Source organism: Vigna unguiculata, chromosome 10 (assembly GCF_004118075.2).
Source record: "Vigna unguiculata cultivar IT97K-499-35 chromosome 10, ASM411807v1, whole genome shotgun sequence".
In the NCBI taxonomy this organism is placed as follows: domain Eukaryota; kingdom Viridiplantae; phylum Streptophyta; class Magnoliopsida; order Fabales; family Fabaceae; genus Vigna; species Vigna unguiculata.
The window spans coordinates 32,785,711-32,810,926 of record NC_040288.1 but is presented as its reverse complement, the minus strand read 5'-3'; the positions used below and the strand labels follow the sequence as shown (position 1 = coordinate 32,810,926).

General features: G+C 33.5%; 1 protein-coding gene and 2 long non-coding RNA genes across 5 annotated transcripts in view; 1 reads left to right on the top strand and 2 right to left on the bottom strand.

Annotated features, from left to right (window-relative positions):
• LOC114167044 overlaps nucleotides 1–20,055 on the top strand; it is a 33,513-nt gene extending 13,458 nt beyond the window's left edge. Inside the window, exons 3-14 of one of the 2 annotated variants that reach the window (XR_003600089.1) lie at nucleotides 1,393–4,628; nucleotides 4,843–5,100; nucleotides 5,821–6,516; nucleotides 6,680–7,495; nucleotides 7,695–8,381; nucleotides 8,493–9,344; nucleotides 9,480–10,190; nucleotides 10,296–11,135; nucleotides 11,247–11,951; nucleotides 12,052–12,956; nucleotides 19,060–19,200; nucleotides 19,568–20,055. Coding sequence is in view for 1 of the 2 variants with exons in the window: in XM_028051963.1 (XP_027907764.1) it covers nucleotides 1,416–4,628; nucleotides 4,843–5,100; nucleotides 5,821–6,516; nucleotides 6,680–7,495; nucleotides 7,695–8,381; nucleotides 8,493–9,344; nucleotides 9,480–10,190; nucleotides 10,296–11,135; nucleotides 11,247–11,951; nucleotides 12,052–12,927 (9,654 nt within the window). In the remaining variant the exon portion in view is untranslated. The remainder of the gene's footprint in view (nucleotides 1–1,392; nucleotides 4,629–4,842; nucleotides 5,101–5,820; nucleotides 6,517–6,679; nucleotides 7,496–7,694; nucleotides 8,382–8,492; nucleotides 9,345–9,479; nucleotides 10,191–10,295; nucleotides 11,136–11,246; nucleotides 11,952–12,051; nucleotides 12,957–19,059; nucleotides 19,201–19,567) is intronic. The other variant, XM_028051963.1, reaches the window with a different exon arrangement.
• On the bottom strand, nucleotides 6–9,092 carry LOC114167049. The gene is made up of 3 exons (XR_003600092.1): nucleotides 8,818–9,092; nucleotides 8,629–8,724; nucleotides 6–882 (listed from the first exon to the last, which is right to left on the bottom strand). It is a non-coding gene; the product is annotated as an uncharacterized LOC114167049 (long non-coding RNA).
• On the bottom strand, nucleotides 9,092–23,707 carry LOC114167048. Of its 2 annotated transcripts, none has more exons than XR_003600090.1 (5): nucleotides 23,576–23,707; nucleotides 22,548–22,839; nucleotides 22,364–22,450; nucleotides 22,176–22,284; nucleotides 9,092–9,335 (listed from the first exon to the last, which is right to left on the bottom strand). It is a non-coding gene; the product is annotated as an uncharacterized LOC114167048 (long non-coding RNA). The 2 variants fall into 2 exon arrangements; XR_003600091.1 differs by lacking the exon at nucleotides 9,092–9,335 and adding an exon at nucleotides 20,289–21,355.
• Nucleotides 23,708–25,216: the final 1,509 nt, after the last annotated feature.

The following is a 25,216-nucleotide window of genomic DNA, read 5'->3' as shown; positions in this document are numbered from 1 at the left end:
TAAAATTAAAAAAACAATCTGCAGATACAAAAGCAAATGTTTATTAATTTCTACAAACTTTTTCTATATGAGCAAGTTGATTGTAGACCCTACATTTTACTCCAAGTCTAAACCAACAATAATTTTCTGTATGGTTTGTTTTTTTACAATGAGAGCAAGGTGGAAACTTCTCTTTCCAACCTCCTCTTTTGTTTTTGTATTCTTTTTTTTCTAATGCCTTTCTTCCCACCAAAAGGCTTATTTTTTCATAGTTGTTTCTACCTTGAGGTTTGCTTTTGTTGTTAGCCACAAAAGTACCTTCAACATTTTCTTCCATTCTTAATGATCTTCTTTGCTCAGTGACTTGCAAAGCATTAACAAGTTATCCAAGTGAAATGTGAGAAAAATCTTTATTTTCTTTTAGAAAGGGGATTTTTGACTCAAACCTTTATCAAAGACACACTAAAACTTTCTCCACAAATCTTTGATATTTAAGCTCTTGACCTAGCAATTTGATTTGAATAACCACTTTATAAAGTCTGTCAAAAGATCCTTTTCTTTTTTAGACAAACTCCTTCACTTTGATTACTTCAAATTATCTTCTCAAATTCAGCACCTTTATCATCCTTGTACTTTCATTGCCATGAACTCCTCCTTGAGCTTGTCCCAGGCCTTCTTTTCTGTTTAAAAATTCAATATCTTGATAAAAATGTCATCGTGTATTGCTACATGTACAATGGCAAGTGTTCTGTCTTCCTGTGCCACTTTTTCAATATATTATTTGAGCCACGGTTGGATTCTCTAGTAAAGGGGTTGAAGTACTTCGATTTTCCACTACTTCCCACATTGTTTGAGCTGTCAAATAAGTTCTCAATTTTGCAGCCCACGAATCATAGTTTTCGCCTACAAAAATAAGAGGTGAAGGTGAAAAACTACTGCTTGATGTCATCCTTTTTTATGGATATTCTTTTTTTTTCCTGGTATTTAGATAACTTTCTCACCGACTTTAATTCCCTCACAGGCCTTTAAAATCAATGAGCTCTTGATACCATGTTATAGAAATAAGAAAACTTAAAGGTTGTAAAACCAAAGAAAAAACATAGTAGGAGACAAAAAGTATTCTTGCACTATTTTTAGTGCAGTAGCTTATATTCTACAAAATGTTTCTCTCTAATAAGAGAGATGTTAATCTGCATAAGATAAATTTTAGCACTCATTCTTACCTAACCATTAATCACACAACCAACTTTCTCATAAAACAAGGTCTAGAATTAATATCAACCTGACATGACTTAACAAACATAACATAATATCTAGAGAACTCTAATTTTCTCTGACTATTATCGATTCGTTACTTCAAGTATATTCTCTCTTAATTAACATTACTATGTGATTTACCTATTATGCATGCAGAAAATATGTAGTTGAGATGTAGCATGGCTGCTATAATAGGGTGTTATCAATTCCTTACATCGGCACCTCGTGCAAAGGAGTGGGTAAAAAAGAAATTGATTCAACTGAACTTGTATGAGGCAAGAGTTGGTGAAGTAGAAAATGTCGTGGAGAAGCTCAAGAAGAAGAGAGATACTATTCAGCACACAGTTGAAGAGGAAGAACGTCGACATGGAAGAATAATTCATGTTGATGTTAAAGAATGGATAGAAAGTGTGGATAAACTCATTCTCGCGTATAAGGATTTCCACGAGGATGAAATATGCCATAAATGCGCAGTGTTTGACTTTTTAGACAATGGTTACCTTCCGAAGCCAGGGATAAGGTATCGTCGAAGTAGAAAAGCAAATGATATAACAAAGCAGGCAAATGGATTGCTACAAAATGCAAAGTTTGACATTTTATCTTATTGGTCTGGCCCACCCTCCATGGCTGCCTTTTTTTCTAACCTTGGTTATGAAAGTTATTCATCAAGAAATGACATTGTGAAAAAGATTACTGATGAATTCCAGAAGCCAGGTGTTAGAATGATCGGGCTTCATGGGTTGAGTGGCGTTGGCAAGACCTCTTTAGTCAAAGAAGTTGTGAAGAAAGCCTTAAAAGATAAGATGTTCGAAGTAGTGACCATGGCAAGTGTGACAAAAAACCCTGACATAAGAAAAATCCAAGGACAAATTGTTGATATGTTAGGGGTTGTATTGGAGGAGGAAAGTGACATTGCAAGAGCTGCGAGGATACACCAGATATTGAATGATGAGAATAAAAGTACGCTCATAATCCTAGACGATCTTTGGGAAGAAGTGAACTTTAACCTGTTGGGGATTCCATGTGAATTAGAGAAAGATGATGGCATAACCAATGTCAAAGGAAAATCAGTTGATGTTGATATTTTGAAGAATGTGAGTGATGGAAAATCCCCTGTCCTTGATGGTTCGACAAGTTTTAGAAAAGGGACGTTACAAGGTGTTGATGGCTCTAAGAATGTAAATAAAGGAAAATCCCCCATCCTTGAGGGTTCGATAAGTTTCAGAAAAGGAACGTTACACGGTGCTGACGATTCTAAGAATATAAATAAAGGAAAATCCTTAAGTGATGCTGACTCAGTGAATGTCAAGAAAGGAGAATTCTTTGGTGGTGGTTTAAGGAATGTAAATGAAGGAAAATCGGCCATTGATGGTTCTGATCGGGTGAAAATTGAAAAAGTTGTTCCTCAGTACAAAGGGTGTAAGGTTTTGATGATTTCTGAAATCAAACAAGTGTTGTTAAGTCAAATGGAAGGGAAAGAAGAGTGTATTTTCCCTGTGGAGGTCTTAAAGGAGAAGGAAGCAGAGACATTGTTCAAGAAAAAGGCAGGAATAGGTGGCAAGAATTCTGAATATGAGAAATTAGCAGCTCAAATTGCCAGTAAGTGTAAAGGATTGCCAATGACAATAGTTACCACTGCAAGGGCGTTGAAAAATAAGAGCCTTTCTGTATGGGAGGAAACTAATCGAAAACTTGAATCTAAAAACTTAGCTGGAGCACCTGAATTTTCTACAAAGTTGAGTTATGAGCTTTTAGAAGATGAGGAACTCAAGCACACCTTCTTGCTTTGTGCTCGCATGGATCATGATGCATTGATTATGGACTTGGTTAAATACTCTATTGGTTTTGGTTTTCTTCAAGGAATCAACACAGCAAGGCAAACCAGAGACAAAGTGTATACATTGGTTGCAAAGCTAAAAGAGTCAGGTTTGTTATCTGATAGTTATTCAAGTGATCATTTCACCATGCCAGATGTTGTTCGTGCTGCAGCTTTGTCAATAGCATATAAGGAAAATCATTTATTTACCATGACAAAGGGAAAAGTGGATGAGTGGCCCGATAAACTTGAAAGGTATGCTGCTATTTCCTTACATCATTGTGACTTCATTGAAGAGTTTCCTGGGAGAGTAAACTATCCAAGACTTAGAGTCCTTCAAATTGTCAATAATATTCCACGTCCAAAAATACCTAAAAACTTCTTTAAAGGAGTGAAAGAACTCAGAGTATTGGTATTGATTGGTATTCATCTTCCCCTCTTTGATTCTTCAATTTCATCTTTGCATAAACTTAGAATGCTTTGTTTGGAGCAATGTTGCATGCTAGATGAGGAACTATCCATCATAGGAGAGCTGAAAAGGTTAAGAATTCTAAGTTTTTCAGGATCTGATATTAAAAGTTTGCCAAATGAGTTGAATGAGTTGAAAATGCTACAAATTTTTGACATAAGTAATTGCTCTAAACTTAACAAAATTCCATATGGTGTCATATCAAGCTTGGTAAGTCTGGAGGAGTTGTATATGAGAAATACCTTGATTCAATGGGAGGATGAAGAACAAACACGTCAAAGTCAAATAGCTCTTCTTTCTGATTTGAAACATTTGAATCAATTGACAACTCTAGACATACATATCCCAAATGTTTCCTATTTGCCAAACAAATTGTACTTTGACAAGTTATTTAGTTACAAGATTGTTATTGGAGATTTGAGTTCAATTTTAGAGATTGATTTCAAGATGCCAGAGAAATATGAAACATTGAAATTTTTGGCAGTTCAATTGAAAAATGGATATGACATTCATTCTCTGAAAGGGATCAAAATGCTGTTTGAAGGAGTTGAAAATTTGTTCTTAGAACTTAATACTGTCCCTGAAAAGCAAAATAGTGTCCATGAAGCCCGTAATATTGTCCACGACCTCTTTTATAGATTGAATTTAAAAGGATTTCCATATCTTAAACATTTGTGGATTGTAAATAATTCTACCATTCAATCACTCATACATCCAAAGGACAGGCAACACCCTGAGAAAGCTTTTCCAAAATTGGAGTCATTATGTTTCTATAATCTCAAGATGGATGAAATATGCTCATGTAAACTTTCAGAACCCTCCTTTGGTAAACTGAAAGTCATAAGAATCTATCTCTGTGGTGAATTGAAGAATGTCTTCCCAATTTCTGTTGTTGGACTCTTAAAAGTTCTTGAAACAATTGAAGTCTCTGAATGTAACTCCTTAAAGGAAATCATCAATGTGGGACGACAAAGCAACCCTGAAAATCCCGAGCTTCTTACACTTCCTGATTTACGCTATTTGAAGCTACAATCTTTGTATGAATTTATTGGGTTTGATGTCATTCCTCAGGTAGAAGGAGAGGAAAGAAAATTGTTCTACGGAAAGGTTTGTTCAAAATTATCCTTTTAATTTCTTTATCTTTTACAACTAAAGCTTCTTTTTTTCATATTTTATTTTGATAAACTAGGAGGAAAGAGTTTGTAAGGAGTTAAACTTAAAACGAAAAGAATATTTTTTATCTATTACAAAAATTAAGTTGAGAAATCCAAAATCAATTCTTTAGCTTTTTTAACACTAATCATGCGTGTCTCTTTTGTAGGTTGGAGTTTCAAAATTAGAGAGACTGGAGTTGTCCTCAATCCATATTGACATAATATGGAGTGTCGACCAATCTTCAAAAAGATCATCTTTTGAAAATTTGACTCATTTGGACGTTAATGGTTGTTGGAATTTAAAGTATTTGATGTCATCTACGATGGCCAAGGGTTTGGTGAATCTTCAAAGCCTTTATGTAAGTGAATGTGAGAAGATGAGTGACATCTTCCTTCTCGAACAAGATAGAGAGAAGGATATTATGGTAAGAAGATTGGTTTCATTAGATTCAATGTTATGATTTGAAATTTCAAACCTACAATCGTAGTTTCCAATAGTACAATAATTGATGTTGTTTGTATATTTATAAATGTGATATAATAATTTATGAATTCAAAATAATCTATAATCAATTATAATAATTTAAACATATTATCACCTAATACAAAAATAATCTAATCCATCTATCTAACATCCTAAAGTGATATAATTCTTTTAAGACATTCATTTTTTTTATCATTATTATTAAAAAAGAGTCTTTAGTTGAGATTCATTAAAAGATAAATTAAAAACTTTGAAATATTCCACATTATATGAATCCTTGATAGCAGAATAAATAAAAATATTCTAAATAATACGTATATAATTTAACTATTCGTAATATAAACTTATATAATAAATTTATGAGTTTTTTAGAAAATAATTGTATATTACTATATTAACATTATGTTGAAACTATGATCAAATTAAGTTAGAGACAAAAAAAATGTCTTGGGCAGTTCACCATGTTGTATGTATGTCGATGTTTAGTACATGTTGAACACAAGGACATCATTTAAGAGATGTGTCCAAGCATAGTCTATTTAAAATTTTCAGTTTTTAGTGTTTGTAGCCAAATTAGTTTTTGCTTTTTCTATTTATTGTTTTGGTTTCTATATTTTAACATCTAATTTGATTAAATTATGGCTATTGTGAACCAAAATAGGGTAACATCTTTCCAAAATTGAAAAATATGAAACTTCGCAGCATGAAGAGTCTGAGTAAGATATGGAATCTGAAACACCCTTCAGACTCCTTCAAAAAACTAGACACTCTAATCATTGAGGAATGTGACAAACTGGAAAATGCAATGGAGGGAATATTTGGAAGTCTATGCAACTTGAGAGTTACAAATTGCAGGTACATGCAAGCAATTTTTAATATAAGTGAGCAAGTTGGGGATGTAGCTAGTAACTTGCAAGATGTTCATTTGGAAACACTCCCAAAATTGGAGCTTGTATGGAGAATGAATAATAAAGACCTCGTAGGGATTCCCAAGTTTAAAAATCTGAAGAGGATATTGGTTCAAGATTGTGACAGCTTGGAGTATATATTTCCATTTTATGTAGCCAAGAATCTTGATAATCTTGAATCTCTTGTGGTTTGTGATTGCTATGAATTGACTAAAATTGTTGCGGAAAGCGAAGTTACCAACACAGATAAAGCCAGATTTAACTTTCCTAAACTAAGCACCATCAAATTTTCAAACATGCCAACACTTACGAGTTTTTACCCAACGGTTTATGATTTATCGTGTCCATTGAATGAGCTGTCTATTGAACTTTGTAACTATCTGGAACCATTCAACAAGAGAACTGAGCATGCACAAAGAAATCATGTACATGTATTCTTTCCTGAAGAGGTACTAATACTAAGCATCTTAACTCTTCAACTACACTTTCTAATTCTTGCAAAATTAAATAGAAAATGATTAAAATGGAAGCAATTTCTTCCACTTTTATTTAAATATATATACATTTATATGAATATACTCATCCTTTTCTTTACATGTTTGTCAAATATAGGTAATCAATAACTTGAAGTCCATGCAAATTGAGTCTTGGCATACAAAGTCACCAAGCAGTTATATGGGTAAAAGGAACCATCGAAGGGATAACTTAGAAGAGCTTTCCTTATTTAGATCAATGGATACTGAGATTTTATATTCTTTCCTACATAGAAATCCTAATCTGAAAAGTCTATCACTGAATAATTGTTTCTTTCAAAAGATAACTTCTCCAAAAGAAGATACTGAAATTGAAAACTTGGGAGTAGTTCCAAGTTTGAAAAGCTTGAAGTTAATAGACTTGCCGAATCTTGAAGAGATAGGCTTTGAAGACATAATTCTTGACAGGTTAGAGTTCTTGATTTTGAGGAACTGTTCTTGTATGATTACTGTAGCACCTTCTTCTGTATCTTTTACTCGCTTGACACATCTAGAAGTGGTCAATTGTGAACGATTGCAAAGTCTAATGTCAGCATCTACTGCACAAAGTTTGGTTCAGCTCAGCACCATGAAGGTAGTGAAATGTGAATCCCTGATGGAAATAGTAAGAAAAGATGGAGAAAAATCTGACAGAGTTGTTTTTCAACAATTGAAAGTCCTAGAGCTTGTTTCACTGAAGAAAATCAAAAGTTTCAGTGTCTCTGATTGTGACTTTGAATTCCCATCATTGGAGAAATTAGTGGTGAGTGCATGTTATAATATGGCTAAATTTTCTGAAACAGTCCCCAGCTCACCAATTTTACAAAATATACATGTTGTCCATGGAAAAGAGAACAAGCGATTTTGCTGGGAAGGAGACATAAATGCTACAATCCAAAAAATATTCAAGGAAATGGTATGTAATTATGTATAATTTTCTTGACTAAATTTGTCTTTCTATTTTATTATTTTGAAAGGTAACTTAAAAAATGGAATTACTTCTTAAAAATTAGTGTGAATTTGTGGCTAAAAGAAAACAAGAGAAATAATTATAAAGTGATTGTCTGAGTGGAATATATCATTGTATAATGAACTTACACATTATATATTCACAGAAATTTTTTGAAGGCACGGAGGAGATGAACCTTTCCGAACATCAAAAGCTACAAGAAACCTGGCAATGTAGAGTTGGTATGCAAAAGCAAAATAGTTGGTTTTATAGTTTGAAAATTTTGAAGCTTGAGAACTGTGAAATTCAACCATGTGCAATTCCATCTAATATTCTTCCCTATTTGAGGACCTTAAAAGAACTGCAAGTACGAGGTTGCAACAATGTAGAGGTCATTTTTGAGATGAATGGTGAAGAGGGTATTGGATCAACATTCCACCTGCAAAAATTGATTTTAGAAAAGCTACCAAAACTTAAGGATGTGTGGGAAAGAAACGGTAAAGGAACTGAGAGCTTTCAAAATCTGAAGCTAGTCGATGTCAGTGAATGTGACAACCTGGAAATTGTGTTTCCTTTGTCTTTGGCAAAAAATCTCAAGAAGCTTGACGAACTTAAAATAATATCTTGTGAAAGTTTGCATGAAATTGTTAGGAAGCAAGAGGAGACAATAGCGATGTTTGTGTTCCCTTGCTTAACTACACTGACTCTTGGTTACCTGCCAGATCTCATTTACTTTTATCCAGAACCATTTACTTTGGAATGCTCTACGTTAAATAAATTATCCGTGTGGAATTGCCCAGAGTTGGAGCTATTTGGAAGTGGTAATAGACAATCCTTTTTCTTTGATCTAAAGGTAACTAGGTAACATTAAATGAGCACTTTCTATCTGTCTCTCATGTATATATTTTACGTTTCACGTTTTAATACCCAGTCCTTGCTTTTCTATTTGATTTTCTTTCATTAGGATATTTACAACCTTGAGGTGCTGGTACTTGACTGGGAACACACATTGGTGTTAAGGACAAAGTTGGGAGAACCTATGGACAACCTCAAATATTTAAATCACATTCAGTTATACTTTGATGATGAGAAAGAAATACCTGATTTGCCCATTCAAATACTCCAGAAGATGCCCAATTTAACAAAAATGACTATAAGCGAGTGCAGTTGCCTCGAAGTATTCCAAACTCAAATCCCTGAAATTGTTGAAAAAAGGGTGCTTACGCACTTGAAAATATTGAAACTCGATAATGTGTCAAAACTCCAGTCCATTGGGTCGGAGGACTCACCATGGTTAAACGTGATTTGTGATAGTGAAAAGCTCCAACAATTGTATGTTATCAATTGTCCTGATTTGAAAACATTAGTGCATTCTACTCCTTCTGTGACTTTCACGTATGTAAAAGAAATGTACATAGACAACTGTAATGAATTGACATATTTATTCACATTATCATCAGTGAACAAGTTAGAGAATCTTGAACATATAGAAGTCACTGACTGTGAATCAATGGAAGCAATAGTCTTGAAAGAAGAGGATGACATTTCAGAAGAGATCAAGTTGCAGAAGCTAAAGCGAGTAGAACTAAATGATTTATCAAGCTTGGAATGCTTTTATTCGGGCAATGACACTTTACGATTACCCTCCTTGATGCAAGTGGATATATGGATATGCCCCAAGATGGAGTTTTTCTCTCGTGGAGACATATACCTGAATTCTTCTTTTAAAGGAATTCAAGCTTCAAACGTCTCAAGTGATGACTTGGTCTTTCACCATGATCTTAACTCTTCAGTACAGAAGGTGTTCCTGCAACAGGTAACCACATTCAATTCAGAATCAATTAATTAAGACTCTAGTTTGGGTGATTTTAAAGAATCTAAAAGAGGAACCATTTCTAGATTTTATGGCGTTTTTTTATATCTGATGATAAACTTATTGTAATATTTACAGGAGTTTTTTCAAGCAGTGGACAAGGAGTGCTTTTCTAATAATCTTGAGCTACAAGAAGAATTGAGTTGGAAAATTGGTTTGCAAAACAAATGGTTGGCCAATTTGGAAACTTTAAAGTTGCAGAACTGCACGCTATCATATGCAATTCCATCTTCTATTCTTTCTCTTTTAAAGAACTTAAAAGAGTTACAAGTACAAGATAGCGACCAAGTAGAGACAATTTTTGATATGAATGATGACACTGAGATTATGGAATCAGAATCCCAGTTGAAGATATTGACTTTAAATGGGCTATCAAAGTTGACACGTGTGTGGGAAAAGGACAGTCACAGAATTCTCATCTTTCGAAATCTACAGGAGGTTGTTGTTAGTGATTGTGCAAAGCTGCAAACTTTATTTCCTGCTTCCCTGGCAAAAAGTCTTAAGGATCTTAAGAAGCTCAAGATAGATTCCTGTGAAAATTTGCAAGACTTTGTTGAACAAGAAGAAACAACATTTGCAACAGAAAAGTTTGTGTTCCCTTGTCTAGAGAATTTGGAACTCAATGACTTGACCCATGTCACTTGTCCTAAAAATTTCATTCTGGAATTCCCCTCCGTAAAATTCTTATCTGTGAGGGATTGTGATGAGCTAGGGTTATTTCAAAGTGTATACGATCCCATGGGTAAGGGTACTTCAAACAACAGACTTCCTCTTATCTCAGATCCAAAGGTAAAAGAAGCATCATAGAATCTGTATTTCCAATTTTTTTCTCCTTTCACCTTATATCTAGTTCACACACCTTTCAATTGATTTGTTTTTGTCTCTAATTGTTAGGTCATTTCCAACCTCGAGAAACTGACACTTGATTGGAAGCAAATTTTGTCATTAAGCTTATGGTTTAAGTCACAGAAATCTTCGAAAGGTCTCACAAATTTAAACAGCATTGACTTGTTCTTTGGTGTTGATGGGAATAAAATGCCTATGTTGCCCATTGAAATACTCAAGGCACCAAATTTAATAGAACTGAATATAAACAATTGCGATAGTATCCAGAATTTCCTTGCTCAGAACCCTAAGATTGGTGAGGAGGAGATGCTAAGACAGTTAACAATATTGAAGCTATGCAATGTGTCCACTACACAGTTCTTCGAGTTAGAGCACTGCTCAAGCTTAAACATAATCTGTGAGAGGCTCCACAAATTAACTGTTTCCCAATGTCCCCATTTGACAACATTAGGAGTACATTCTATGGTGTCTTTCTCTTGTCTGAAAGAAGTGAATATATACAAATGTTCAAACTTGAAGTATATATTTACAACTTCAGCTTCCAAAAAGTTAATGAACCTTGAGGAGATTAGGGTCATCGAATGTGAATCACTGACAGAAATTCTGGCTAAAGAGGGAGAAGCAACTTTTGAAGCCATAAAATTTGAGCGACTCCACACCATTCATCTACAGTCTTTAACAAGTTTAGTATGCTTTTATTCTGGGAGTGACACTCTACAGTTATCATCTTTGAAAATTGTGGCAATATGGAACTGCCCCAACATGGAGATTTTCTCCCAAGGAATTGAATCCCTTATGGGAATTACGTTATCCATGGACCAGCAAGCGGACGATTTACCCCCTCCACAAGATCTTAACACCAGAATAAAAGGGATCTCACAACGAAAGGTAAAAATTTCAAGCATATGTTTTGAAAGACATTTATAATTTATACAGCCTTATATTATTGAATTCTTATTCACAAGTAATTTAGAAGATAACTTTTTGTAATATTTACAGGAGTTTTTCAAAACAGTAGACAAGCAGTGTTTTCCTGATTATGTTGAGCTACAAGAAAATCTACATTGTGAGTTTGGCCTGCATAACCAATGGTTCGGCGATTTGGTTAGTTTGAAGCTTCAGAACTGTACTATGCCATATGCAATTCCATCTGATATTATTGCTCTTCTAAAGAGCTTAAGAGAGTTGGAAGTACGGGATAGCACAACAATAGAGGTACTTTTTTTTATGAATGACAGTGAGAGTATGGAAATAGCATCCAGGTTGAGGATTTTGACCATAGAAGGGCTACCGAAGTTGACACGTGTTTGGGAAAAGAACAAAAATGGAGTTCTCATCTTTCCAAATCTACAACAGATATTTGTTAGCAATTGTGAAAAATTGGAAACTCTATTTCATGCTTCCATGGCTAAAAATCTTAAAAGGCTCAAAAGAATTGAAATAGAATATTGTGCTGAGTTACGAGAAATTGTACAAAAAGAAGAAGACATAGAAGAAAAGTTTTTGCTCCCTTGTTTAGAGAAGTTGTATCTTTGGACCTTGCCACAACTCACTTGCTTTTACCCTCAAACATTTGCTTTGGAATGCCCAGCCTTAAATGAATTATATGTAGTGGAGTGTGAAGAATTGGAATTGTTTCAAAGTGAAAATTCCATGGGTGAAGGTAATTCAGTTAACAAACCGCCTCTTTTTTCAAGTCTAGAGGTAAGTGTGCATCAAAGAATCTACACTCTCAATTGTTTTAACTTCTTGGTCTATTACAGTCCTTAATCTCCTCTGAATTTGTTTTTACTGTAATCATTAGGTCATTTCCAACCTGAAAGAATTAGAACTTGACTGGAAACAAAGTCTGCCATTAAGATCAAGGTTTAAGTCTGAAAAATTTACAGGAGTCTTCAAAAGTATAAATAAAATAGGCCTATGCTTAGGCACTGATCAGTGTGAGATGCCTATAGTGCTCGATGAAATAGTCCTTAAAGCACCCAACTTAATCGAAATGTGTATTCAGATACCAAATTGCAATAATTCCGAGGTTTTCCTTGCTCAAAACCCCAAAATTGGTGAGGATGGGGTGCTCATACAGTTACGAATATTGGAAATAATCCAAGTATCGGCTATCATGTCCATTCTGTCAGAGAACTCATCATGGTTAAACCCAATCTGTGAGAAGGTTCATGAATTAAATGTCTTAAAGTGCCCTGATGTTGAAGCAGTTGGAGTACATTCTACAATGTCGTTCTCTTTTCTGAAAAAATTGGTAGTATCTCATTGTCCCCAATTACAATATTTATTTACAACTTCAGTCGCCAAAAAGTTAGTGAATCTCGAAGAGATCGCAGTCTTAAAATGTGAATCGTTGAAAGAAATAGTGGCCAAAGAGGGAGATGAAGAGGAACGCAAAGTAAAAGGTGAAGATAAATATGAGAATGAGATTATATTCATGAAGCTTGAGAAGTTGATGCTTGGCTTATTAGGAAAATTAGAAAGCTTTTACACGGGGAGTTGCACTTTGAATTTCCCATCCTTGAGAAACGTGGTGGTCATCCAATGCCTGAACACCAAAATTCTCCGTCATCGTGATAAAGTGCCTCCAAAATTTAGGGTGGTAATAGATAAAATCCGTTGTAAAGGTGATAAAAAAGCTCTGATCACGCAACAGTTTGAGGAGGAGGCATCCTAAGTTAGTTTGGTAACAAATTCCATTCACTTGTAAGTACATTTTATCAATATCTATTATTCCTCTTGGAAATGGAATTGTCATTATGTTCGCTTATGGTACCCTTGAAAATTTGACTATTATTTGTTTCTGCAATTTACATAATGGAGAAATATGAAATGTTAATGTTAGTATTTTGAGGTTGTGAAAAAAATAGTTGATAGGATAGAGAAAATGTGTAGATAGTACAATGTGAAAGTAGTAGTTGGAGAAGTGTATTTTGTAGTTGAAAGTAGTTGTATTAGATGATGTGTTAGTAGTAGTTCTTGTTGTTCCAAATGGAAGAGTACATAGATATTTATAGACCCATAGATTATTCTAGAAACTCCTAGCTAGAACTTATGTAAATGGTTCTAGATTTTTCTACGTAGGTAGAATGTTCTTGACTTTGCCTCCTATCCTAGGCTTTTCTCCAATACTCTATAAGTTTCATGACATCTCAATAACTCTATCTTAGATTTTTCTAGATTGTTCTAAAATTTGCATTATACTTTAATTCTCCTCCTTAATGCAAATTCTGTAACTCCAACCACAGCGCGTACTAGTTCAAATCTTGGTCATGGTAATGCCTTTGTGAAAATATCTGCATTTTGATCTTCTATCGGGCGGTACTTGAGTTGAATCTTCATAATTGTCTATACTTCTCTTATGAAGTGGTATTTAATTGCTATATGTTTTTTTCTTCTGTGATGCACTGGGTTCTTTGTCATTACAATAGTTGATTTATTGTCACAACTAATTGCAGTAGGGTCACTTTGTTTTTCTCCCATATCTTTGAGTATTCTTCAAAGGCATATAGCCTGACTCGTTGCTTCAGCGGCTGCCACATATTTTGCTTCAGCAGTTAATTGTGCAACTGTGGCTTGCTTCTTTGATGCCCAAAAGAATATTCATGATCTACGTGAGAAAGCATAGCCTGAGGTGCTCTTTATGTCGTCCACTGACCCTACCTAATCACTATCGGTATAACCAAGCAACGTTGGATTGCCTGTGGATTTGTACCATATACCATACTCTTTAATTCCTTGTAGATATCTTAAAGTTCTTTTGCCTACTTCAAGATGTATTTGGCTTGGGTTTTGCATGAATCTTGATAAGAGGTTTATAGCGAACATGATATTTGGTCGGGTAGCCGTTAGATAAAGCAGACTTCCAACTAGACTCTTGTATCGAGATGCATCGGCTTCTGGTGCTCCATCTACCTTTTGTAGTATCTCATTCGTCACTAGTGGTGTGCTTACAGGTTTGCACCTGTACATCTTAAATTTCTATAGCAAATCTTTTGTATTTTTCTTTTGAGATGAATACTCCATCATTTCTTTCACTTACCTCTATGCTGAGGAAATAACTCATCAATCCAAGATCAATCATCTCAAAGGTCTTCATCATATCTTCTTTAAACTCCATCAACATATTTGTATTGGTTCCAATCATGGTAGTTGAATCGTGAAACGTATCGTGTATCGGAGAGCTGATTTATCGTATCGTGAATCGTACGATTCATGAACATTTTGAAAGTTATCTTTTTTTAATTTTTTGGATGTGGTGACAGTTTCTAGAGTAACTTTTTTAGGGATGAAGTAGTAACTTTAGTCACTTTTTTTTCTGGGATGCTGTAACTTTAGTGGAAGTTACCATTTACTTATTGGATTTTAAGATATTTTAAACAACTAAAATTTAGGTTAGAACAGGCCCAATTCCAACCCACTAAAAATCCTAGGGTTTTTTGTCTTTCATATGCACAAGACTATCTTTGAGGCTATGCCACCGTTAGATACAATGATGCCATGCGAGTTGCTGCCGTCAAGGTCTGTTGACTTCTCTCTCATCGCTTTGCGGGTGTAGTGTGAGACACCACGGCAAGAGAAGCCACCGCGAGAGAGGTCGCCGCAAGAGGCGCCACCGCGAGAAAGGCCGCCGACGCCACTGCAAGAGGTGTTGCAGCAAGAATAGCGGTCGTGAGAGGTGTCATTGTGAGGAACATCTGTCTCTATGAATGCTACGATTCGGAACGATTCATTCGATTCGAAGTCCGTATCGTACGATACGAACACGATACAAGAACAAAAACGATGCATCAAACGATTCGTATCGTGGAGCTGTTGAATCGTTTCGTATCGTACGATTCGTATCGTACGATACTTACTACCATGGTTCCAATGTAAATAAGATCATGGCTTAATTACTATTTTGATCCCCTAATTTGTTGGTTTGGTTCATTTTGGTCCCCTTATTATTTTTTGATTCAATTTGGTCCTTTAATTCTTTAAAAAGATTCAATTTGGTCCCTGCCGTTAAGTTGACGTTAACACCGTCTCGATACATGCCACGTGTCATTTTGTGGAATTTTCAATTTTTTCTAACTTTTTTAAATTTTATAATTTTTTTGAATTTTTTTTAAAAATAAACTATCACGTGTCACTTTATGGTTGTGACACGTGTCAATTTAAGAATTTTGTTATTTAAAAAAAAAATAATGCCACGTGGCAGATCACAATTGTGGCACATGTTAAGCTAACATTGGTTGTTTTCAATTTAGTCCCTCTATTTACAATTTTGATTCAATTTACTCCCCAATTTTTTAAAATGATTCAATTTTGTCCCCTTCAATGTGAGACAAACTTAATAATTAAGCTTAATTACAACTTATATATTCATGTTAAAATATTTTTTAATATATTTATAAATCAAATTACTCCACCTAACTATTTGAATTATTATTTTTTTTACATGTGTACAAAATTTCAAGTGTGAAAAATTATAAGTGAAAAAAATGTAAGAAATAAAATAACATGAGTATTTAGGGAGTAATTGTGTCTAGTCAAGCGACTGGAGCAAATTTCTCATTGTAGTCTACTCCTGGTTGTTGTGAATAAACCTTAGCTACCAAACTTGCCTTGTGTTTTTGTATGCTACCATCAAGGTTTAACTTTGTCTTGAAGACCTACGTAACTTCGATGATATCTTTATCTTTTGGACAATCTGCTAGCTCCCAAGTGTTGTTTTTCTCTATTCTCTTTGTCTCTTCTTCCATTGCCTTGACCCATTCTTCTTGTTTTGCGGCCTCTTCAAAGGTTCCAGGCTCTAGTATTGCCAAGTTACGAGATTCATATATGTCTGATAGAGATTTGATTCGTCTCGGAGTGGATTCAGGTGATGATTCTTCTTGATCTTGAATTGATGTTAGAGTTGCAGGAGATTCTGGACTTATAATGGTATCTTGATTGTTATCTTCCTGACTTGTAGTTGGTTGATTGTTGGGCATGTATATTGTCTTCCTCTCAATTTGTTCCTCTTCCTAGTTCCAAGTAGCACTTTCATTTACTTCAATGTCTCTACTGATAGTTAGCTTCTTTGTCTGAAGATTTTAGACTTTGTAGCTTTTGGATTGTGTACTATATCCCAAGAAGATACTTTGTACGGTCTTGTCTTCTATTTTGTGTCTCTTTTGGTTTGGGACGTGAATATAACAAACAGATCCAAATACTCTTAGATGTTTAGTTGATGGTTTCTTACCACTCTAGGCTTCAATTGGATTTTTGTCTTGAACTGCTTTAGTAGGACATCTGTTGAGTAGGTAGACAGTAGTGTAGACTGCTTCTACCCAAAATGTATTTGGTAGTCCTTTCTCCTTGAGCATTGATCTCGCCATATCCATGATTATGCGATTCTTTCTCTCCGACACACCATTTTGTTGTGGAGTATATTCGACTGTAAGTTGTCGTTCTATGCCCTCATATTTGCAAAATTTGTCAAATTCACGAGATGTGTACTCCTTTCCACGATCACTTCTAAGTACTTTTATCTGTTTTCCACTTTGTTTCTTGGCAAGAGCTTTGAATTTCTTGAATATTCCGAAGACTTCTGACTTTACCTTTAAGAAAATAGAACCATGTCATTCTAGAGAAGCCATCAATAAAAGGGATGAAGTACCTGTTGTTGTGATGTGAAGGCATCCTCATTGGTCCACAAATATCGGTGTAGATCAACTCTAGTAAGTCGTTTGTTATTCATGTTTTGTTTGTTGAGAATGGTATTTTGTGTTGCTTGTCGAGGAGACATCCTTTGCATGATTCATTATTCTCCTTCAAGTAAGGAAGATCCCTCATTATATTTTTCTGATATAGAAGTTTTGAGGCATGTGTGTTGAAGTGGCCAAATCTCTTATGCCAAAGCCATGAGTCATCAACTTCCGCCTTCATGACAATATTAGTTCCAGGTTTAAAACTTATGGGAAAGCTTCTATTTCTCTTCTCCAGCTTTACTTCACTAATTTTCAACCTTCTACTGTCATAAATTTTGCATGTATCTTTCTCAAAGTGAAGAGAGTACCCATTCTCCATCATTTGGCCAATACTTAAAAGATTTTCTTTAAGATTGAAAACTAGTAAAACGTCCTTGATGAATTTCATACATTTCTTTGTCTCCACCATGGCAGTTCCTTTGCCTTGGGACTCTACTGTGGCGTCGTTTCCTAGTCGAACTTTGACATTCACAGATTTATGAATGTCTTTGAAGATGCTTTGATCTTTGGCCATGTAATTGCTACATCCACTGTCTAAGTACCAACTTCCTCCTCCATTAGGAGATTCTTGATTGTCATAGAATAAATGTTTCTCCTGGTTATGTTCTTCAGCAAAGTTTGCTTGATGCTTATTTTTATAACGATAATACTTCTCCACGTGACCAAGCTTCTTGCAATAATGCATATTGGCTTCCCGCGATGCCAATAATCTTTGTCTGCATGACTTGACTTATTGCAAATTCTATATGGATGATATTTATCTTTCTTGCTTTTAGAGAAATTTCTAAAATCTTTGCTTCTAGAATATTCTTCAATATATTTCTTTTCTCCTTCTTCTCTCCTTTTGGATTGTAATTTGAGCTTTGATTAGAAGGCATTCTCGACTGAATTTGTATCAGCACAATTATTTAATCTTGCTTTGTGCGCTCCGAGGAGACCAACTAATTTACTTATCAATAAAGAAGATGGTTCCGAGGAAGTTTCTATGGAAGCTACTATGGAATCATATTTTTTTGTGAGAGTGATAAGAATTTTTTCTACCACTCTTTTTTCCTAAATTTCTTTTCCATATAACTTTATTTTGTTCACTATTTCTTTTATTCTTCCATAGTATTCTTCAACGGTCTCAGATTCCTTCATTTTGGTGGTCTCAAATTCTCTTCTTAGATAGTGTAGTTTAACGGAGCGTACCTGTTTATTGTCTTCAAATTCTTCTTCCAAAATATCCCATGCCCTTTTTGCAATTTCTGTATCCATGATCCTCCTGGCGATAGTTTCTCCCACAGCTTGGTTAAGAACAAATAATGCTTGGGCATCCTTTTGTTCAAAATCTTCTAGCTTTTTCTGTTCCTCCTCAGACAGAGTCTCAGTATTATCTGGTTATGTATAACCAGATTGAACAATATCCCACAATTTTTGTGAGACAAAATATGTCTTGAGTTTGAGTTTCCAAAGGTCAAAATTTTCACCGGTAAAAACTGATAGGGGGACTGAAGAAAAGTGAACATTGTTAGAAGTCATGGATTAAGAGAAAACTCTCTTCTTTTAGAAGTATAGAATGATGGTTTTGGAAGTAATAGGATAATTTTTCTACGCCTAATAGATGACCAAATGTAGCTCTGGTACCACTCTTAGTATTTTGAGGTTGTGAAAAAAATAATTGATAGGATAGAGAAAATGTGTAGATAGTAGAGTGTGAAAGTAGTAGTTGGAGAAGTGTATTTTGTAGCTGAAAGTAGTTGTATTAGATGTTGTGTTAGTAGTTCTTGTTGTTCCAAATGGTAAAGTACATGGGTAATTATAGACCCATAGGTTATTCTAGAAACTCCTAGCCAAAACTTATGTAAATAGTTCTAGATTTTTCTACATAGGTAGAATGTTCTTCACTTTTTCTCCTATCTTAGGCTTTTCTCCGATACTCTAGAAGTTTCATGACATCTCAATAACTCTATCTTAGGTTTTTCTAGATTGTTGTAGAATTTGCATTATACTTTAATAGTTAAATCAAAATATATTTTTCTCTTATCTATGTTGGTCATCTGTAATCAACTATTTTTTGTAATTTGCTTCAGGAGATTGTGTAAGCTGAAATAAATTGTCATTGTGTTCGTGTAAGCTGAAATAAATTGTCATTGTGTTCGCTTATGGTACCCTTGAAAATTTGTTTTCTTCTTTCTATTAAAGCACACCAACAAAGAAGATATGGAATGCTAGTAAGTTTATTTTCCTTCTTGTGTTTATAATTTTCCATCTTTATAGGGAATGGATCCTACCATAATAAATGATACCATTACAAGTTTATTCTTAAAGATTGAAAGGAAAAGAAAGTTCAAACATAAAAGTTGATAAGGCATGGACATTAGTGAGAGCTAGAATTTTATAACACTAGTTCAAACTATCAAAATTTTGATGGTCAGTTTTTATCATGCCTTACAAAATCCAGTTTAAAGGTTGTGAAAATCTGTTACTTCTCAAGTTTGGATTTCACTTGCTGCACTCATGAACAAATTCAATTTATTTTCCTATACGAGTTTTAAACTGTTCCATTCTCTAACCGGTGTTCTTTTAAAAACATTCAAGCTTCAGGGAATCAGGGGACTCAGAAGGAAATGATAGCAACATGACTACAACTATCAACAAATAGTTTTCTTTGTTTTGAAGTGCAGTGTTCATGAATAAAGTTTCCATATATGGCTACAGGAAACATGAATGGTTTTCAAGATATACAAGGTTGTTTGTGAATAAGTGTTTCCTGTATTAATTCATACAGGAGCAGGTGGGAAGGTTGTTTCATATATTTGAGCAATATTGCTTTAGGATATTTGAATTGTTTTAAATTAATTTCTTAAAAGGTTTTCTATGAATAAATTTGACATGAGTTTATTTTAGAGATGCTCCATGGACAAGTTGAAGTTGGAAACTGTGTATTGAATCTCTACACATGTCGTGTATGGTTTCTCTTTTATAAGGTGTTTCATGAACAATGCTGTTATGTATTTGTGTGTATGTACTATGGTTCTTGAGTTGTAAAATGAGTGTTTTCTTAATAAAGTTGTCCTGTTCTACAAGAGGGGTGTCTGATTTTTAAATTATGGAAATATTTCTCCATAATATTTATTAAGAGAGAAAGAAATAAATAAATTTATTGAATCAAAATATGTTTCATTTCTAGAAAAGAGAGTGATGTATATAATAGTAAACATACTAAAAAATTGAACAGATAAAAAAAACTGAGATGACTGATTATATAAAATATATAATATCTAATATATAATAGTTGAGTACATTCCAATAAATCTTCTATATACAGAGGGATCCTCGGTAAGGTTAGTGTACTTGTTGTAATGAAAGTTTTCAACCAGTGGAGTGCTTTAAGAGTGCATGAAATAGAATTGGATGTAGTTTAGAATTTAAGTGAACTAATATAAATGTTTTGTATTGTTCTTCCTCACTACATGCTTTATGTTTGGCCATCTAATCTCCATTGCAAAAATGTCTTGTGTGCTTTATTTAACGTTCTTCTAGAGTCTGCATGTAACTTTTGAGAAAATATGAACCCTTGTTAGGGTTGACTTCCTAAAAGTAACAAAGAGAATCTCTAATTACTCCAGCTTGTTGTCTTTTCAAGAAGAAGATTTCCTATGAAAAACAAGACGGAAGTTAATCTAGAACAACTTTAAGTTATGGTACTATGTGAGTGGCAAAAAGAATTTGAAAATCTGAAACTTCGTGTTTATTTTGTTGAAATATTTGAAGATCGGTTTTAATCAGACGTAGAATTAAAATTTAGTTATTTGTTTATCTAAATGTTAGCTTATGCTACTAAAGTGTAGAGATGTTGGATTCATATGAGTGAAACTGTGATTATTGTTTAAGTTATGACATTGAGTTGAGTATATATGCCAATTAGAATGATGAAACATATTTTTTTTGAATGGGAAATGATAATGTTGATTTTAGACCAGACCCTGTGTGTAAGTAAAACCAAATGTAGCTGCAAAGTTTCGGACACCATAAATCAAAGAAAAAGAGAAGACCAGGTAATGCAATTTCTTCGTGGCCTAAATGATCAATACAATAACTTGAAATCACACATGTTACTAATGGAGCCTATTCCTTATGTCCCAAAGTTATTTCCCTGGTTGCTCAAAAAGAAAGACAGTTGTCCAGTAGTGGCATGATAGTTGCTGCCAAGGTTAATCATAGCACTGCTACAACAGTTTGTGCTTACTATGGCAAGATTGTAAGATCTGTCTCATCCATAGATTCTCCTATTGTAATATCCAATTTATTTCTAAAATAATTTTAAGAATTTGTGGATTCTTGATTCTGGTGTCAGTGAGGCATTTCTCTTAAATATTTTTCTTCCTACAATCATATTAAACCAATTCGTATCAGCTTACCAAATGATAACAATGACTTTACCATATTCAAAAATTAATATTATAATTATATCATATAAGAAGTACAATTGTGAATTATATCATGTAATTATTATACCAAGATTGTGAATTCTCTAGTCAAGAATTTTCAGATCTCCCTAAAACTTAGATGCAAACCCATATATATATATATATATATATATATATATATATATATATATATATATATATGAAAAATGATTTTTGATCACTAAATTTTGACAACTTTCTTTTATAACCTTAGGTGTCATCTTTTAAGTGGTTTTCTATTTTCCTTTTTCTCATTCTTAATATTCAAAAACTACTTAGAATATATATATATATATATATATATATATATATATGTGCATAATTTCTTTTATCGATTTTCAGTCTTAGCTAGACCTGCCAAGGTAATCAATTGTTATAATTAAAATTTTCATATTTCCGATTCATAAAAATCAAGTAAAATAAACCTCGGACATGTATATATATGTCAAATAACATTGTATTAGAGCAATCTGATATAGAGTTCAACTTGTGCGTTTATATCTTTCAATACTAAAAATAATATACAAATACACATACATATTGTTTGTTTATTAGTTTTCACCTGGATATCATTGATTCATGATAGCAATGATGCAGTTTGTTATGACTATATATATGTAGGTTGGTACTTGTTTAAAGTCGATCAAATGAAACTGGCATGCATATACATTGAACACGCAAGAGTGGTAATGAAATGATAGGAAATCAATTAGTAGGAAGGTATAAGAAAGAAGAACCTTGTTAACAGCAGAACAAAGGAACTTGCAGCCGAGAACAATGTGACTGAGCAAGATTGTGAAATCGCCATAAGCATGAATTTCTTCGTTTATCTATTTACTTTGATCCCTGCATGCATGCATCCACAAACAGAGTAAGATTTTCCAAAATAAGTAGGCTCTCAACCAAAGTTAAACCAAACACCTACATGATACTCCATGGCTGAATGCTCTGCTGTCTTTTACTGGAAGACGATTGAGTTGTGGTGTATATATCCACAAAGAAATGCGACAACCTAAGTACAGATAACACAAGATACCAATTAAAAACACTGATAAAAGGAAAGGTTCAATAGCCTCCAATCACTAAAAAAAAGTGCATATGTTCATTACCCTCATTTCTTAGATATCAGAGGCATCCTTGGCTAACAAATAATTAAGCTTAAGGATTCTCATGACATTGAACAACAGTTCCTAGTCATTGAATACAAATACATATCAAGCCAATGATTCTTATTTTCATATGTCAGACTCAGAAGTAACTTTTAGTCATTCAATATCAAGCAGGAAGATGTTGGTGGGGTTAGAAGCTGGACAAGAAGTCTAAATTTCAAAGGATTTTTTTTTTTCTTTTCATCGAGACCTGATGCAAATCTCTACATGTTCGAACCTTGTTCACTGGAATCTGCGAAAGATATCATAAATATAATTAATAAAGCAAGAAACATAACTACAAATCAATATACAATACTTAAAAGTTGTTGGGAATAGTCCAAGTGTGAGTCAAAAGTCCCACATTGGATAGAAAAACAAAGTTAAACACTATATAAAAATAGACCCATAACAACATTGCCTTAAGATTTTGGTGTAAAAGTGGTGTCTAAGATCTTATATGTATAAAAACAAATGTCATATAATCATATATATGCCGACCACAATCTCTCAATGTCTATAACCATAACCCATATGACATGAAATATATATAAACTAAACAGTGGTATCAGAGCCGATAGTACCCGCATAACCACATAACCATCTCAAAAAGGGGTCACTCATACACCTGAAGGAAAAATACTATATGGGTCACTCATACACCTGAAGGGAAAATACTATATGAAAGAAAAAATCTCTCGATGTCTATAACCATGAAATATATATAAACTCAGCAAAAGTAAGTAGGGTTTACTCTATTCCACCAAATTGCTCGGGAACACCACACACCACAGTGCACAGCTTCCATTAATTGAAAGTAAGAGCAAAATCCAGAAAAAAAAATTGGCAAAAACAGAATGTATATAATTTAATATAATCGAAAAAGCTAGAAGTGGGTCTGAGTTAAATAAGCGACAATAGCAACAACATAAAGCAGAAAAAAAAACAAAACAAAACAAAAGCATGAATAAAAAGAAAAGGAAAATTACAAGGTGTGACAGAGGGATCCTTATATCCTGTGAAGGGGAAGGTAGGTTGGCTAGAGATAGGATCGAGGTTGGTGGAAGGAAGTGAGACACAGAGAATTTTAGTGTTTCGGATGAGAGGGAGGGAAACCAGAGTCTTCGATTTTGAGGAGGACGAATTGAGTTTAGGAAAATTATATTTTAAAAAATTTGACTAACAATTATTTTTAGGAAAAAAAACTTTAAAATATTATTTTTATAAAAAAATTGCCTTATTTAGTAATTTTATCAATTTTATCAATAAAATCTTTGCCAAACAATTATTTTTCAAATAAAAATTAGAGAGAATTGAAAATTAAGAATACGGTGGAGTGAAAAAATTATTAAATAATTTTAAAATTACATGTTTTTTAAAAGTAAAAAGTGAGATGAAAAGTGAAAGTAAAATATAAAATTTTAGAAAAAAAAGTTAAAAATGTTATATTTTACCTTAAAATATGACCGTTCAATGACAAGAACTTTTCCTCTCTTTCCTTGAAAATTCTTTTTCTGATATATGTCATTGTGCAAAACAAAGGAAAGCTGACATTTTGTTCCAGTAATTCTAGTTATAGGTGTTTTTTTACTATTGATAATTTTGCTCGCTTCATTGGTTCATTCCCATGGCTAATAAGTCTACTATCAGAAAACATATTGAGTTTTTTTTGCTTACATTGAAAATCATTTTTAAACTAAAGTTAAAACCATTAGAATCGATAACGGCGTTGAGTTTGTGATGAATTACTCTCTTAAAGACATTATACATTAAACTACTTGTGTGAAAACACCAAAACAAAACAACAATATTGTACAGAGAAATCAACACTTATTAAATGTGCTTCGTGCCTTAATTTTTCAAGCTAATTTGCCTAGCTTTTGGTGTTTTGTTGCACTGCGTGCCACTTTTCTGATAAATTGCTTTCCCACTCTCTTGCTTACCAATGATTCTCCATATGAAAAACTTAATGGAAAGTTATGTCATCTTTCTATGTTTCTTGTTTTTTCGTTGTCTTTATTATTTGGTTCTTATATTATTGTTGGATCTTTCAAGAAAAGATCATCGGAAAGATTTAACATCAATGAGCATGAGTCCAATTTATATAAAGGATTGACATCATTCTTAACCCAAAACCTTCAGACGATGAGTGACTTTGATCCTTATATGATGCTCAACTTTCTCATTTTTCCTCAATATGAGACTTAGACTCACACTTGGATCTCAAACACATAAAAAAGAGAGATAGCGGCTCTAGAAAAGTTTCATAATGGGTTGATATATAATAGGTCAATCATTGTCATTGTAAAGAATTTTTATCCAATATATTGAACTAAACACATCTAAACTAAAGTATCATCATGTCCCTAGAAAAGTAGATTAATAAAAGAAAATCAATCTGTATTAATTATAGTTTGAAGTAATAGATTGACATCATGACCAAATCATTTTTCAAGAACAAATTTGAATTATGGTGACATAATTAGTATTCAAGAAAAATCTCACAAAGGAACGGTAGAATTTGAGACTTTTCTCAATACTTTAATATCATAATTGTTATTTTCATTACACCACTTTTTACTTTAGACTTCACTAAATAAGTCATGTATAAAATTATTACCTAAACATAA